The following is a 16,237-nucleotide window of genomic DNA, read 5'->3' on the forward strand; positions in this document are numbered from 1 at the left end:
TTGAAGGCTGAGAATATCTTTAACAAAAACAGATTGAGTGCATCAGGATAAAACAAAACAAGCAAACAAAAAACACGTAGGGGTTAAAGAACAGAAAATAAACAACTCTGGCAAGTGCCAAAGAATCATGGGGGGATGGTAGGAGGTAAGATGGAGACTTTGTGAGGTAGACCATGGGAAGCCATCCAAAATTTTTCAGCAAGGCAGCTGTATGGATTAAGTCTGTTGTTTTAAAAGCCTAACTGTATGCATGGGGAGAAACTAGAAATCAAGAAATTACTTAGAATCTTAGAGTAGCAATCTAAGAGAGAAATGGAGAAAACCTAAATTGAGCCAGTGACCATAGAATTGTAGGGAATGGTGTATGTGAATAGAGTACAGATTCTTAAACCCCTTGGTATAAGAACTATGTCTTGTCTACTATTAAATTCAAGATTTTTAAAAGTAGGCAGAATAACTAGGTTCTTCATAAATATTTTTTCAATGCATAAATATGAGGAGGGGAGTTACATGTATCTCTAAGGTTCTTTGGTCAACTTGAGTTTATTTTAATTTTTTAAGATTTTATTTATTTATTCATGAGAGAGAGGCAGAGGGAGACACAGGCTCCTGTGGAGCAGGGATCCCACAGCCTGATGTGGGATTTGATTCTAGGACCCTAAGATCATGAAGGTAGATGCCCAACTGACTGAGCCACCTTGGCATCTTCAGCTTAAGTTTAGATAATATGAACCATCAGTACACTCAGTTTGCACAGCTCCAACAGCATTTCATCTGTTAGTTACAGCATTCCATTGACTGGTCAGCTTTTCCCAACTCCTGGATATAATTTAAAGGGATAGCCTTGGTCTTACAGGAGTTCACAACCTCTGTATTGATATTGGATTCTGCCATAGTATTTCTTATAAAATGGTTAATTGTTTAATGTCAGGTATTGGCAAAACTTTTCTATAAAGAGCTAGATTATAATTATTTTTGGACTTGATGCGCCATATGATCTCTGCTGAAATTGCTCAACTTTGCTCTTATTGTGTGAAAGCAGCCATAAAAAACGTGGAAACTAATGAGCATGGCTATGTTATAATAAAACGTTATTTACCAAAGTAAGCAGTGAATTATATTTGGCTCTAGGGTCACCATTTATTAATGCCTGCTTTATATTAAAATACGAGTTTGTGAATCAAATTCCTTAATTTGGTAATTTGGTGTCTATTTGCATGGTTTGAAAGAAACTAAAAATATTTAACAGTATTATTTCAAATTGGGAAAAGATAAATATTGAAAGTAAAGTCTTTTAGATTTTGCACACTCTGAAACCACAAAATACTGTGAATATTACATTACAGCATTATCATTAATACAGATGGACTACAAAGCAATGTGATTTTTTACTTTATTGTGCATATAGAAACTAAATATTTTATTTATTTTATTTTTGCTTTTAAAAATATTTTTTCATGATTATAGGATGTTGAGAAGAGCTAGTATGATTCTGGGCAAAAAATAGTGATGTTCAAAGTGAAATCCAACTACCTATCATTTAGCTGTCTTGGATTATACTTTTAATTTCCTTGAGAGGAATAGCATTTCCTATGTCAGTATTTTTAAACAATTTTTTCCTCCTCCTTCCTCTTCTACCCTTTGCTCTTCATTTTTTTTTTCTGTTTTTCTTCTTTTTCCTCACCTTCTGTTCCTTGTCCCAAGTGTTGAAATTTGAACTTTTACTACTACAGCTGGGTCTCTCTGGCTCTAGGTACTTAATGGTTCTCAAACAGTGCTCCCTGACTCTGGCTCCTCTCCTCCAATACCTTTCCTCCTTAATAAACTTTACATCTGCTCTCTTGCTTCTCTAACCTGCAATTTCTTTAGGGAATCTAATTGTAACACATAATTTATACTTGTGAAGAAAAAATATATAGTACTTCCCCATGTGATAGAGGGAATTGTACTCTCAAAGAATCTCTAGACTTAGGCTTCCATGTTTTTCCTAACAGTGTTGTTCTTAATTGATTGTTTTTTTTTTAATTGAGGTAAAAGTTAGTATGCATTATATGAGTTTCAGCTGTATATTATAATTCAGTTTGTACACTACAAAGCAGTTACTACCATAAGTCTAGTTACCATCCATCACTGTACAATTGAGACCTATCACCCTTTTGCCTACCCTCTCAATTTCTTTCCCTTCTGATAACCAATATATTCTATATGACTTCGATTTTGTTTCCTTTTGTTTGTTTGGTTTTTAGATTTCATATATAAATGAAATTATATGGTATTTGTCTTTCACTATCTGACTTATTTTACTTTGCATAATACCCTAAAGGTTCATCCATGTTGTCACAAATACTGATTTTCTTTTTTATAGCAGAGTGGTATTCCATCATATCTATCTCTATATATCGATATCTATATATCACGTCTTTTGATCAATTCATCCATTGATTGACACTTAGATTGTTTCCATAAGTTTGGTAATCATAAATTATGCTGCAGTGAATAGGGTTGCATATTTCTCTTTGAATTGGTGTTTTTGTTTTCTGGGTAAATACTCAGAAGTGGAATTGCTGAATTTCATTAGTTCTGTTTTCAGTTTTTTGAGGAATATCCATATAGGTTTCCATAGTGGCTTTACCAATTTACATTACCACCAACAGTGTATGAGTGTTCCCTTTTCTTCACATCCTCTCCAACAGATGTTACTTCTTGTCTCTTTGACAAAAGCCATTTTAACAAGAGTGAGATGATAATCTCATTATGGCTTTGATTTGCATTTCCCTGATAATTAATGATGTTGAACATCTTTTCATGTTCCTGTCAGCCATCTCTATGTCTTCTCTGGAAAAATGTCTATTTAAATTCTCTGTCCATTTTTTAATGAGGTTGTTTCTTTTGTTGTTTTTGAATTATGTGTTCTTTATGTACTTTGTATATTAGCTCCTATATATGATGAGCACATATCTTCTTCCATTTAGCACCTTGATTTGTGTTTGGTTGGTGATTTCCTTTACTGTGTAGAAGATTTTAGGTTTGATGTAGTCCCATTTGTTTATTTTTGCTATTGTTTCCCTTGCCTTTGAAGTCAAACAAACAAACAAAAAATTACTAAGACTGATGTCCAGGAGCTAACCATATATGTTTTCTTCTGAGATTTTATGGTTTCAGGCCTTACATTCAAATCTTTTATCAATTTTGAGTTAATTTTTGTGTGTGGTGTAAGATAGCAATCCAGTTTCATTCTTTCTCATGTGGTTGTCCAATTTTCCCAATTCCATTTATTGAAAAGACTGTCCTTTTCCTTTTGTATATTTTTGACTCTTGTATCATAAATTAATTGTGCATATATGTGTGGGTTTATTTTTGGGGCCCTGTACTCAAGTACATTTATTTGAGCCCCTCTTTTTTCTTGTTCAATCCAGGTAAAGATTTATTTATTCTTTCAAAGAACCTTTTAGTTTCCTTGAACATTTCTTTTATCTTCTTAGTCTCTATTAAATATATTTCTACTCTGATCTTTATTATCCCCTTCATTCTACTAATTTTGGGCATTATCTATTCTTTTTTTACTTCCTTTAGGTATACAGTTAGATTGTTGTTGTGAGATTTTTTGTATTTCTTCAGGTTAACTGTATTGCTAAAGACTTTCCTCATAAAACAGGTTTTGCTGCATCTCACAGATTTTGGCCTTTTGTATTTCAATTTTGATTCATCTCCAGGTGTTTTTTTTTTTCTTTTTTTCTTGATTTTATCATTGATTCATTGGCTATTTGGTAGCATGTTGTTTAATCTCTACATAATTGTGATTTTTATACTTTTCTTCCTATAATTGATTTCTAGTTTTATACTGTTGTGGTCAGAAAAGATGCTTGATATGATTTCATTTTTTTGTGAATTTACTGAGACTTGTTTTATGGTTTAACATCTTATCTATCCTGAAGAATGTTCCATGTGCTCTTGAGAAGAACATGTATTCTGCTTCTTTTGGATGGAATGTTCTATATATATCTGTATCCAGCTGGTTTAATGCGTCATTTAAGACCAATATTTCCTTATTGATTTTCTGTCTGTATATCCATCCATTGATATAAGTGGCACTTAAATGTCCCCTAATATTATTGTATTGCTATTAGTTACTCTCTTTTAGTCTATTAATATTTGCTTTATGTATTTAGGTACTCCTTCACTGGGTGTATAAACACCTACATAAACACTTACAAATGTTATATCTTCTTTTTGGACTGAGCATTATGTAATGCCCTTGTCTTTCATATAGTTTGTTTTGAAGTTTATTTTGTCTAATATAAGTATAACCCCCAGCAGAACATTTTTTTTTCTTTTTCCTTTTTTTTACTTTCCCTTTGCATGGAATATCTTTAGTCTGTGTGTCCTTAGATCTGAAGTGAGTTTCTTGCAGGCAATATATGCATGAGTCTTGGGGTTTGTTTTTGTTTGTTTGGTTGGTTGGTTTGTTTTGTTTTGTTTTTCACATTCAGGCACTCTGTGTCTTTTGATTAGAGATTTACTCCATTTACATTTAAAGAATTATTGGTAGGTATATACTTATTGACATTCTGTTGATTGTATTGTGGACATTTTTGTAGTTTGTCTTTGTTCCTTTTTTCTTCTTTTGTTCTCTTCCCTGCGGTTTGATGATTTTCTCTATTGTTATGTTTAGATTCCTTTCTGTCTTTGGTGTATCTACTATAGATTGTTTATTTGTGGTTACTATGTGGTCCACAAATAGCACTAGATAGGTAGATAAATAGATAGATAGAAATACACACACATACAGATAGTCTATTTTGTTGATAGCATCTTACATCCAAACATATTTAAAAAAGTACATCTTTATTACCCTCCCCTACCATGTATTCTATTCTTGATGTCACATTTTACTTCTCTTTCTAATTCTTGAAAAATTATTTTGATTAATTAATTATTTTTAGAAGCACCCTAAACTAGTTAATTTTATTTGTTCAAGGGTTCATATTGCAAGCATTAAACCAAGTATGGTCTCTGATTCTGTGAGCCCAGATTCACATATTTGGGAAGATAAAAGCAAACTGTGACCCATGTATATGGATGAAAAACCAAGTTAATCACATTGTAGTTTTAAATTTCTACAGCCTAGAAGCCACAAGTCACGGATCTTTAAGGTCTTTCTGGGTGTCCCACAATGTATCTGCACTTTTCTTGAGCTGGGCAACCTCATCATCCTTCAGCTTTTGGTTGATCACACTGGTTAAGCCCTGAGCATTCAGGATACACAGAAGGTTCAGGAAGATTTCATTCTCAATACCACATATCCCCTTCACCATTGTTGACAGTGGATAATTCAGGGTAGATTTTTCAACATGGGTTCAATGAGATCAGCCACACTTAATCAAGTAGCCCAGTTGGTATATCCTTTTAGCTTGATGACTTCATAGACACTTTCCACCACCATCTTATGTACATCTAATGTACTTCCTTCCAATTTTCACTGTCATTTTATGTTCCCATTTCTGGATTCAGTTCCTGAAGAGAAACACCTGCCACATTCACTCTACTCCACACAGCCACAACTGAATCACCCTATTCTCCCAAAATCCATCCATGGCAGCTCCTGGGATGAATGCCAAAATTTTCAGCCATAAGATAGAGAAATCTAGCAGAATCCAGATTACACCACTTCCAATCACACAGTGCTTGGGTAGTCCACTTAGTTTCCAAGTAACATGTGAGAATATCCACTAGGTTGGAAACCACAATTATGATACAATCAGGACTGTACTTGACTATCTGCAGAATAATGAATTTGAAGACATAACATTCCTCTGCCCCAGATTGAGCTGTCTCTCTCTCTCCTGCTGGCGGACTCCCACAGTCACCACCACAATCTTAGAATTGGCAGTCACAGAATCATCTTTATCTGCCACAATTTTAGGTGTCTGAAGAAATAAGCTCCCATATTGCAGATCCATCCTTTCTTCTTTATCTTCAAAAATATCCACAAGGACAAGTTCAGCCAGGGACTTTCCCAGAATGCTGACAGCACATGCCATACCAACTTGTCTAGTTCCCACTACAATGATCTTATTGTTTGGGATGGTTGCCTCTTCTTCTGTAACTGGTGCAATCAGTTTTTCCTTAAGAGTTGCCATTGTGCCCAGAGAGAATCAGCTGGGAGAGCCATGCAAAGACCATATTTTACATCTTTTTATTTTGTATACCCCATAACTAATTATTACAGCTATAATTAATTTTAGTATTTTTGTCTTTTACCCTTCATATTAGCTTTATAAATTATTAATCCATTATCTTTATGATATATTTACATTTATTAATGAGATTTTTACTTTCAGATATTTGCTTGTCATTAGTTATTCCCTTTTCTTTTTATCTTAAAGAAGTCTCTTTAACATTTTTTTTAAGGCCACTTAGTGGTAATGAATTCCTTTGCATTTTGCTTATCTGGAAAACTCTATTTCTCTTTCAATTCCAAATAATAACCTTGCTGGATAAAGTATTTTTGTATGGAAGTTTTGCTTGCTTTGTTTTGTTTTGTTTTTATTTTCAGCCCTCTGAACATGTCATCCCACTCCCATGTGGCCTATAAACATTCTGTTGATAAATCTGCTGATAGCCTTAAGGTTCCCCTATATGTAAGAATTTGTTTTTCTCTTGTTGCTATTAATATTCTCTCTTCACCTTTAATTGTTGACATTTTAATTCTAATGTATCTTGGTTTGGATCCCTTTTTATTTATTTTATGTGGGACTCTCTGTGCTTCCTGGAATAGGATGTCTAATCTCCCCCCGCCCTTTATTTTTCCTAGATTATGGAAGTTTTCAACCATACTTTATTTTTTTTAAGTTTTTATTGAAATTCCAGATATTTAACATACAGTGTAATTAATTTCAGGTGTAAAATCTAGCTATTCATCACTTACATATGATACCCAGTGATCATCGCAAGTGCCATCCTTAATACTTCACCATCCTACTACCCACCTCCCCTCCAGTAACCGTCAGTTTATTCTCTATAGTTGAGAGTCTGTTTTCTTGTTTGCCTCCCTTTTTTGCCTCCATAGTCATCTGTTTTGTTTCTTAATTTCCACATATGAGTGAAATCATATGGTACTTGTCTTTCTTTGTCTGACTTCTTTTACTTAGCATAATACTCTCTAGCTCTATCCATATCGTTGCAAATGGCAAAATTTCACTTTCTATGGCTGAAGTTATATTTCATGTATGTATATGCCGCATCTGATGAAATTTATTCATCAGTCAATGGGCATTTGGGCTCTTTTCATAATTTGGCTATTGTTGATAATGTTGCTAAAAGCATCGAGGTGCATGTATCCCTTCAAATCAATATTTAATATCCTTTGTGTAAATACCTAGAAGTGCAAATGCTGGATTGTAGAGTAGCTCTAGTTTTAACTTTCTGAGGAAACTCCATACTGTTTTCCAGAGTGGCTGCTACAGTTTGCATTCTCACCAACAGTGTAAGAGGGTTCCCTTTTCTTCGCATCCTTGCCAACACCTGCTGTTTCTTGTATTATTGATTTTAGCCATTTTGACAGGTGTGAGGTGATATCTCATTGTAGTTTTGATTTGTGTTTCCCTGATGAGCGTCTTTTCATGTGTCTGTTAGCCATCTGTCTGTCTTCTTTGGAAAAAAGTCTGTTCATGTTTTCTGCCTATTTTTTATCTGGATTATTTGTGGGGTTTTTTGTTTTTTGTTTTTTTGTTTTTTGTTTTTTGTTTTTTTTGATACCAATCCTTTGTTGGATATATCATTTACAAATATCTTCTCCCATTCAGAAGGTTGTCTTTTAGTTTTGTTAATTATTTCCTTCACTGTGCAGAAGCTTTTATTTTAATGAAGTCCAATAGTTTATTTTTGCTTTTATTTCCCTTGCCTCTGGAAGCATATCTCAAAAGAAGTTGCTATGGTCAATGTCAAAGTGGTTACTCCCTGTGTTCTCTAGGATTTTGGTGGTTTCCTGTCTCATGTTTAGGTCTTTCATCTGTTTTCCATTTATTTTTGTGTATGATATAAGAAAGTGGTCATTCTTTTGCCTTTTGAGGTCCAGTTTTCCCAACACCAGTTGTTGAAGAGACTGTCTTTTTCCCATTGGATATTCTTTCCTGCTTTGTCAAAGTTTGTTTATCAAATAGTTGTGGGTCCATTTCTGGGTTTTCTACTATGTTCCATTGATATATGTGTCTGTTTTTGTGTTAGTACCATACTGTCTTGATCAGTCATTATTTCTTTAAATAAATTATCTACCACCCTTCTCTCTTCCTTCTCCATCTGGGATTCCTATAATGCATATTATTCTGTGTGATATTATCCAACAGGTTCCTTAATCTACCTTCACTTTTGTTGTTATTATTTTGTTGCTTTTTTTTTTCTGTTTGCTCCACTGATTGGATGATTTCCACTGTCTTGTCTTCCATGTTGCTGATCCATTCTTCTACTTAGTCTAGTTTGCCTCTGAATCCCTCCATTGTGTTTTTCATTTCAGCTATTATAATATATTGTATTATAGTCTTTTGACTTCTTTTTGGTACTTTCTTGTGTTTTCTTCCTCTTTGTTGAAGTTCTAACTGTGTTCATCCATTCTTTTCCAGAGTTCGGTGAATATCTTCACGAACATTGAACTCTTACCTGGTAGATTATTTACCTCTGCATTATTAAGGTTTTCTTCTGAGGCTTTGTCTTATTCTTTCATTTAGAACTTATTCCTATGTCTCTTCATTTTGCTTGACTCTCTGTTTTTGTTTTTATGCATTAGGTGAAACAGCTACCTTTCTGTCTTGAAGCAGTAGACTTGTGTAGCAGATAAGCCTTATCTTTTAAACTTTTTTTTAAGCTTGTGTTTGTTTCTCCCACCTATGTCTAAGTAGCCCGATTTATTCTTCATAGGTTCCAGGTGTTGCAGGTGTGCCAAAATCTGTCAGTTTTCCAAAGGGAGGGATTTTAGACAGTGTATAGTTTTAGTCTTATTGCAAGATAGATCCTCAGGCAACAGCCTTTAAGGTGTATAAATATAGTCTTAATCATAAACTGTGGTTCATAATCATAAAACATGCTGACTTTCAAACCTGAGAGATCTGGACAACAGTTTTAAAAATTATGCCTTTAAACATATGTACAATCCCTTTTCTGTGAGATATCAACAAAGACAAAAGAGGGCACTAATATAGTGATTCTTTACTTAGATTCCCAGGGGGCCTCTGACCTCTAAATGTCCTCAGGCTTAAGTTCCAGAACAAGAAAATAGGCATTTTCACACAAATACTGGGAAAGTGTTTCAGTCTACTGTTTATGCAGTGCTCTGGGGACTGTAGCCTGCCAAGGTCTGTTTCTCCAAATGTTTCAGACCATGCGGCCCAGAAATGTAATCCCGCCTGACCAAGAGAGCTAGATGCTCAAGAAGTGTCCCCTGTGAATGCAGTACATCTCTCCCAGCTTTGGTAGGACAAGCAGTGGCTATGGTGCATGAGGGTGCTGTGCTTGGCTGGCCAGTTAGAGCTGGACAGGTTGTGGCTAAGGTGTGCAATGTCAGGGTATTCAGGCTGGAGCTAGCAGTGAGGGTTGAAGAGGATTTTCTCTGAAACCATGTCTCTGCCTCGCCTACCTGTTTCAGTGTGGCCCTTTTATTCTTTGCTGTGGAGGTGCTATTTAGCTAGCTTTCAGGTCCTTTTCATATGGCATTATTCTATATATATGGCTGTAGATTTGTTGTGTCTATGGAAGAAGGTGAGTTCAGGATCCTTTTATGCCATCATCTTAAAATCTCTTCTTTATTGATTTTCTTATAAAAAGGTTTCTGAGTCTTTCATTTCCTTTGATTTATTTATTTTTAAGCAAATGCAAAGACATTGATTATTATTTTACCTAAATACTAGCAAAAACCACATTGAGTATCAAGTACAGTTAATTTTTCATATCCTCTACAATTTCATTATAACCCATTTATTTTTGGTCTTTGTGCTTTAAAACTCTACAGAACAGGCATTAACTACTTTGAACAATAGGTTCACTTGTTAGGAAGATGAAATAGGTTGAAAACTAAAATACTGCCAGTGGGATCAGAAGTTGTAACACTTTTCTGCCTTTAATTTAGTATCCTTATTCTACTAGACAGGTTCTATAAAAATAAGATTTAAGAGAATAGTTATTGATCAACTGAGATTAAAATCTTATCCAAAAGGCATAATGACAGAACACGAAACACAAAAGAATAAGAGAATGACATTGAGCTGTAAAATTTAATATTCCACTCTAAATTTGAATATATTATAACTTACTTATACAATATAGTTTAACAGGTCTGCGTAAGTAGAGGAAACTTTAGCCAGTTAGTAGAGAGGAAAAAAAAAAAAAAAGAAAGCGTAGATGTCTTAATCATGAAGGATGTTAAACATTTCTTCACTTAGACCTCTGATTTGATAAAGAGCATATAACCTGAAGGAAGGATATGTATGTAACAAGAGCAGTTTCCTGAAGAAACACTTAAGAGTGGTGTGCTGAGGCACAAAGGTAGTCTATATGGTGGGTTAGGAAAGTAACAATGTCCATTGATACACTCAATTCCTGGATTATGGTTTAGTTGAGCTTATTATAAACTAAATTTAATAATTACTCCTTTTTTTTCCCTCAGAAAAAATCCTTAACAAAATCTTTCCTTCTAAGGAAATAGTATGCATATATTTCGACTTAGAGAAATTTGAGGGAGTTAACTTAGTTGTTATCATTGAGGAGGAAAATGTTTTTATTAATGCAATTGCTATGTATGGTTATCTATTATTGTCATATTAATCATCCCAGTAATGGGTGCTATATAGGGAACTTCACTTTGAATCATTACATGAATAACCCCTGTCAACCTCAAAGGTTCCCTAATATATTTCTTTTACTTTTTCACTGTTAATATTTCACTGTGTTATTACAGCTTCCAATCCCTGTGCAGCTAATGATGGCAAAGGACCTTGCTCTCATATGTGTCTGATCAATCATAATAGGAGTGCTGCTTGTGCGTGCCCCCACTTGATGAAACTTTCCTCAGACAAGAAGACCTGCTATGGTAAATTTCTTGAAGTTCTTATATAAATTTCAAATTGAATTCTCTCAAATGATATTAGCATTAAGATTTTCCTCAAAGTGAAGCAGAAGAGATTTTTAATGTCCTTAAAAACATTTGAGGTAGTGCTACTTCCAGACTGTATTGATGATTCATCTACTTTTGGGAAGACTGACAAATTCTTTAAATATGTGATATGCTGCACTTTACTATTTATTAATTTATTCATTTTTTTTCTTGCCACTTTCTTATTTGGTGTGTGGGCAGAATTTATCTCTACAAAGCAGGGAGATTTGTAAATGAAAGGGCATTTTCAGAAAGTGATGATGTAGGTAACCCATGTAACAAAGAGGTACTTAACAGCTTTAATCTCCTCCTGCTCTTCTAAAGTTACTTTCAAATCATTTTATAGGGGATTATCAATTTAAAGGGAGGAAGAATGAGGTAAAATATATGACTTTGAAATATTTCTTAAAAATATTTAAACAGCACATTTAAACTAGAAAAAATGGTAATGAAATTTGTGAATGAAATCAGACTGTAGGTTTTTTTTCTGTTTTGGTTTCTTTTAATTTTGAGTAATTTTTGTTCATTTGTGGAGCAATCACTTTCAAGGGCAGAGAAGAATGTGCTCACAAAATCTTAACTTAGGAATGTAGGTGCATGTTGATTTAATTAATTATATATAATCTTAACATATCACAACAAAAATAATTCCAAAGAGAACAATGAAATAATAGATTATTTGTGACATCTATTTCTATTTAATCTCCTATTTTATAAACTCAGTTCCAAAAGGTGCTTATGGGAAGTAAAAATGATGCAATGCCTCACAATGTTACTTACTACAGATTTTTAAAAATGTGTAATAAAACATACCTTAACATTATTTGAAGCCCAATTTTGACAAGGAAAACATGAACATGACTTTTAAATCCATGTTTAATTTTATTGAGATAGTATAAAAATGTTCTTAGATGCCTTCAAAAATCATTTAATTTTGCTCTGATTAGGTAGGTACAAAGAACAAATACCGTTGTTTGACATTTGCAGAGTTCATGTGTTTTAAGAATTGTTTAAAATTATAAGATCAAATCACTGAGAATTTCTTGGTATTTCTAACTAAAGAAAAATAATGACTTAAGAATTCTAACTTGTTTTTCATTTGTTTCTTAAGAATTTTAATTTAAATAATAGCTCATTTATGCCTATCAAATCTCGATTATGATTTTTTGATGTTAAAATTATTTTAAATAACGAGAAATAATTTTAGAATTTCTAGATTGCTTCAAACTTGCCGAGGTTAGAAGGGAAAAACACTTATTTCTGTTTCTTTTCTAGAAATGAAAAAATTTCTTCTATATGCAAGGCGTTCTGAAATCAGAGGAGTGGATATTGATAATCCATATTTTAACTTTATCACGGCCTTTACAGTCCCTGATATTGATGATGTTACTGTGATAGACTTTGATGCATCTGAAGAACGTTTATACTGGACAGATATTAAAACACAAACCATTAAACGGGCTTTTATTAACGGAACTGGGTTGGAAACTGTTATTTCAAGAGGTAAGAGCTTTGCACATTACAACTTAAAAAAATGTCATTCAATTTATAATAATCACAAGTCTCTTTTGTATGTTTTTTTTTATTATCCAATTCTGTGTTGTTAATTGAAAATTGGAATTGATTATTCAGAGATTTAATAATATGCTATATCTTTACAATTGTAGAATGCTATAATTATGTTGCACATAATAGTCTGATAACTAGAAATTTTGTTTCAAAAGAAGAAAAAAATTCAAAAGGGATCTCCTTAAAATTTATGGATTTCTAAACAAACATTTGAAGACTTCTTTTTTGCTGATGGGGGAATGGTAATTTGTGCATACACAAAATATAGAATATTGAGAAGAACTTCTTTCCCTCTTTGGGCTCAAGCTTATTATCAACTTCCTTTGCATAAATTTTTACAGAACTAGACTACACAAATAAGACAGGGAACTTATTTCTATCCACATCCTAACCTAGCAGGTTAAATCATAACTTATTGGTAAATGTTGTTAAATTAACCATTAAAAAGAAAAAAAAAGTAACTTTCCCCAAAGTAGAAAATATATTTGAAGTGAAGTTAGACATACTTCCAGATACTATGACTCTAAATATTTAACATTGAATTATCCTAGTCTTTGTTTGAATCTTGGTGTATTGTGATTTCTGGATCAGTTGTGGTTGTTGTTATTATTGTTATTATTAGTTGTAGTAATAGTTTAGTTTATCTTCATTGAGTATCTTAGTATATATATTGCATATATATAATATGTTAGTTTTATATATATATTTATATATATAGTATATATATGTGTATAGTATGTATATAGTATAGTATTAGTATATTAGTATATCTTCATAGTATATCTTCTTTGAGTATCTGCTCTTTTCCATTACTGCAAAACCAAACAAGACAGTTTCTGTTCAATTTCATTTTCCAATAAGCATGAGAGAGTGATTTGGAAGAGGATAGAAGAAAGGGTGATCAGTAATCCATATAGATATATCAAACTCTCATGCTTTGAAACATACTAAAAATTTAAAATCAGAACTTATATGAGGAATGATCAATCTCTTAATTAAAGCAATAAGAAGTGCAGGTTTTAAATTCACAGGTTTTCAAGAGTTTCCACATATCATATTTAAAAAGCTGGCTTGAGTATCACTAGTAGATCTGAGAGTCTTTAACCACTGAAGTGTTCTTTTACTTATGCTAGCTCTTTACTCATCTAAGTTTAGTGCTATTAAAGCAACTTGAGTGAATTGGTTATAAACTTGTTTAAATACTTATTTCAAACTTCCCATAAGAGAAGAACCTTTATAAGAAGGCTAATGCAAAGATTTTTTTCTTCGTAGAGGATTTTTTTACAGAGGAGAGGGAAATAATGGTTGGATTGTTATCCAATTGTTAGACTAGGTAATGATCATTAAATACCTTGAAAGATCAGTTAAAGGACGTTACGTGCCTTCTAAGACTGACAGTCAGGTGATCTCATAAGAAATTCATCAAAGTCTAACAGAAAATTGTTTAAGCACTTTATCATGAATGTAAAATCCTTACCAAAAGGCTTTGTGAATTGTATGAAGGGAAAGATGTTATATCTCAGAAAAATGTGAGGACAATTTTCTATCAATATAGATTGGTAGCTAGTAGTTATTTGATGGATTTGTCTTCAAGAAAGTCACAGGCTTCTTTTCATTTAGTGGACTTTATTTATAATTATTACCAAAAATTGAGCAATGATATTTTCTTACCAACAATTAATAAAATATATTCATTTGGACCAATAATCATTAATTCAATTGTTTTGAAAATATTGAAATATCTTATATATAAGAAATTGATGGACAATCAATATTGGCTGAATAGTATGGAACATAGAACAAGAAGGACATATTATACAAGCTGATAGAGCTAAAGAAGTAAGTAGGAACTGAATCTAGACATTATAAGTTGTTGATTTTTAAATTAGTACTGAAAATAATGAGAATCAAAGAAGTATTTCAAGGAGGCAGCAGTTGTATGGTTAGGCAAATACATACATAGCTGTATGTATTTGCTTTTGGAAAATATGGGTTCTAGCTTTTAGGTTTAGTAGAGAATTGAAGAGGTGTGAGATGGAGGCAGGTGACTCTGGGAGACTGGATCACTGCCTGGTATAGCAGTTTTAGTTAAGATGTGATAGAAACATGGACTAGAAGGGAAACAAAGAAATGAGGGAGAATTATAGAAATATAAAAGAGTGAAAATATAAAGGAACTTAATTAATTGGATATGAAGTTCGAGGAATAGGTATTGTCGAAGATAAATCCTTCATTTCTGGCTTCCCTATAAGTTGAATGATGTTGCATTTTCCTTTCTTCCAGGGTGAAATCTTGTGAAGGACTGATTTATCTTTCCATTAATAGAAAGCTTGAGATGAACTTTTGACAGTTCAGCTTGTGAGCTCATCAAAGTATCTCAAATCCTGCCAATAATTGTACTGTATTTTATCCTTTCATCTTTTGGATTCCCTGTGAATGTCTGACCTTTCTCTTATTTCTTACATGCTGGTCTCTGTATCTTCTCACTTCACTGTCCTTCTCCTGGACTTTTTCTTGAGATCCTTTCTTTTCTTATCTTCCTTAGCCGAAGTCTAATGTGAAATCCGCTTCAAAAATCAGACTCTACATTTGCCATTGCTCCAATCAGACCATTTCCTGAGAAAACACTGAACCTCCATGAAGGAGTCTAGAAATAGTGTGCCTGCCATGCCATTCTCCATATCCTAAAATACTAAACTGTTCTTAATTTATGTACTATCTACACAAGCTATTGGTTACAGTTACATACAAAGCACACTTCATTATAAACATAAATGCTAACAAATGACTATAGATGGGTTCTTTGTATAAACTAACAAATATTTATTATCACATGTATATTTGCCTCTTTCACACAAAAAAAGGTAATTTTATTCTAAGAAAAATTACTGCACAATTCATAGCAAAGGTTTTTGCAACTGGTCTGCAGCCTGACTCTCTGGTGGTAATTAATTCTTACCCTTGAGTCACTGCTTCATCCAGATATTTTTCAATTATTGGTGCTCTCAGGTTTATTTTTTTGATGTGATGAATAATACTAGCTGTCCTTAAAGTGACAAGCACCATAATCTCATGTAATCTTTACAAACCTATTATTAAGAAATACTTTCATTCTGCTGATGAGAAAGCTTAAGCTTGTGAAAGCTGAAACTCTTGTCTCTGAAACAAAGGGAGTAAACAGTGGAGCCACAGTCACACTCTGGACTGTATGTTTAAAGCTCCTGTCACTCTCATTACTCTGCAATGAGAGAATTTGGGACTTCATCCCCAGTGACTGGGTGTTACCCTTTTATGCTCAGTTGCCTCTCCTGAGTACTTATTTATATAATGTCCACCATTATACCTTACTAGATAAAAAACTATCCCCCACAAACTTTAAATTAACATAGCAAGAAATTAACTTGCAATTAACATAGTAAGAAGAAAAGAAGACATTAACAGGCCTTAAAGTTCTAACTGGGAGTTATGTAGTTGGGTTTCCACATTTGTATCTATTTGTATTTATTTTTTTTTAAATTTTCATTTTAT

General features: G+C 33.1%; 1 protein-coding gene and 1 pseudogene across 1 annotated transcript in view; one reads left to right on the plus strand and one right to left on the minus strand.

Moving 5' to 3' along the window:
- The window catches only part of LOC111140884 (LDL receptor related protein 1B), a 1,957,146-nt gene that overhangs the window by 1,325,309 nt on the left and 615,600 nt on the right, over positions 1-16,237 (plus strand). The window contains exons 29-30 of the mRNA XM_022493131.1: positions 10,946-11,077; positions 12,416-12,643. Coding sequence (XP_022348839.1) covers positions 10,946-11,077; positions 12,416-12,643 — 360 coding nt within the window. The remainder of the gene's footprint in view (positions 1-10,945; positions 11,078-12,415; positions 12,644-16,237) is intronic.
- LOC111155702 lies at positions 5,455-6,140 on the minus strand (annotated as a pseudogene).

The sequence above is a fragment of the Enhydra lutris genome, unplaced genomic scaffold (assembly GCF_002288905.1).
Source record: "Enhydra lutris kenyoni isolate GAN:26980312 unplaced genomic scaffold, ASM228890v2 scaffoldscaffold1, whole genome shotgun sequence".
NCBI classification, from domain to species: Eukaryota; Metazoa; Chordata; class Mammalia; order Carnivora; family Mustelidae; genus Enhydra; species Enhydra lutris.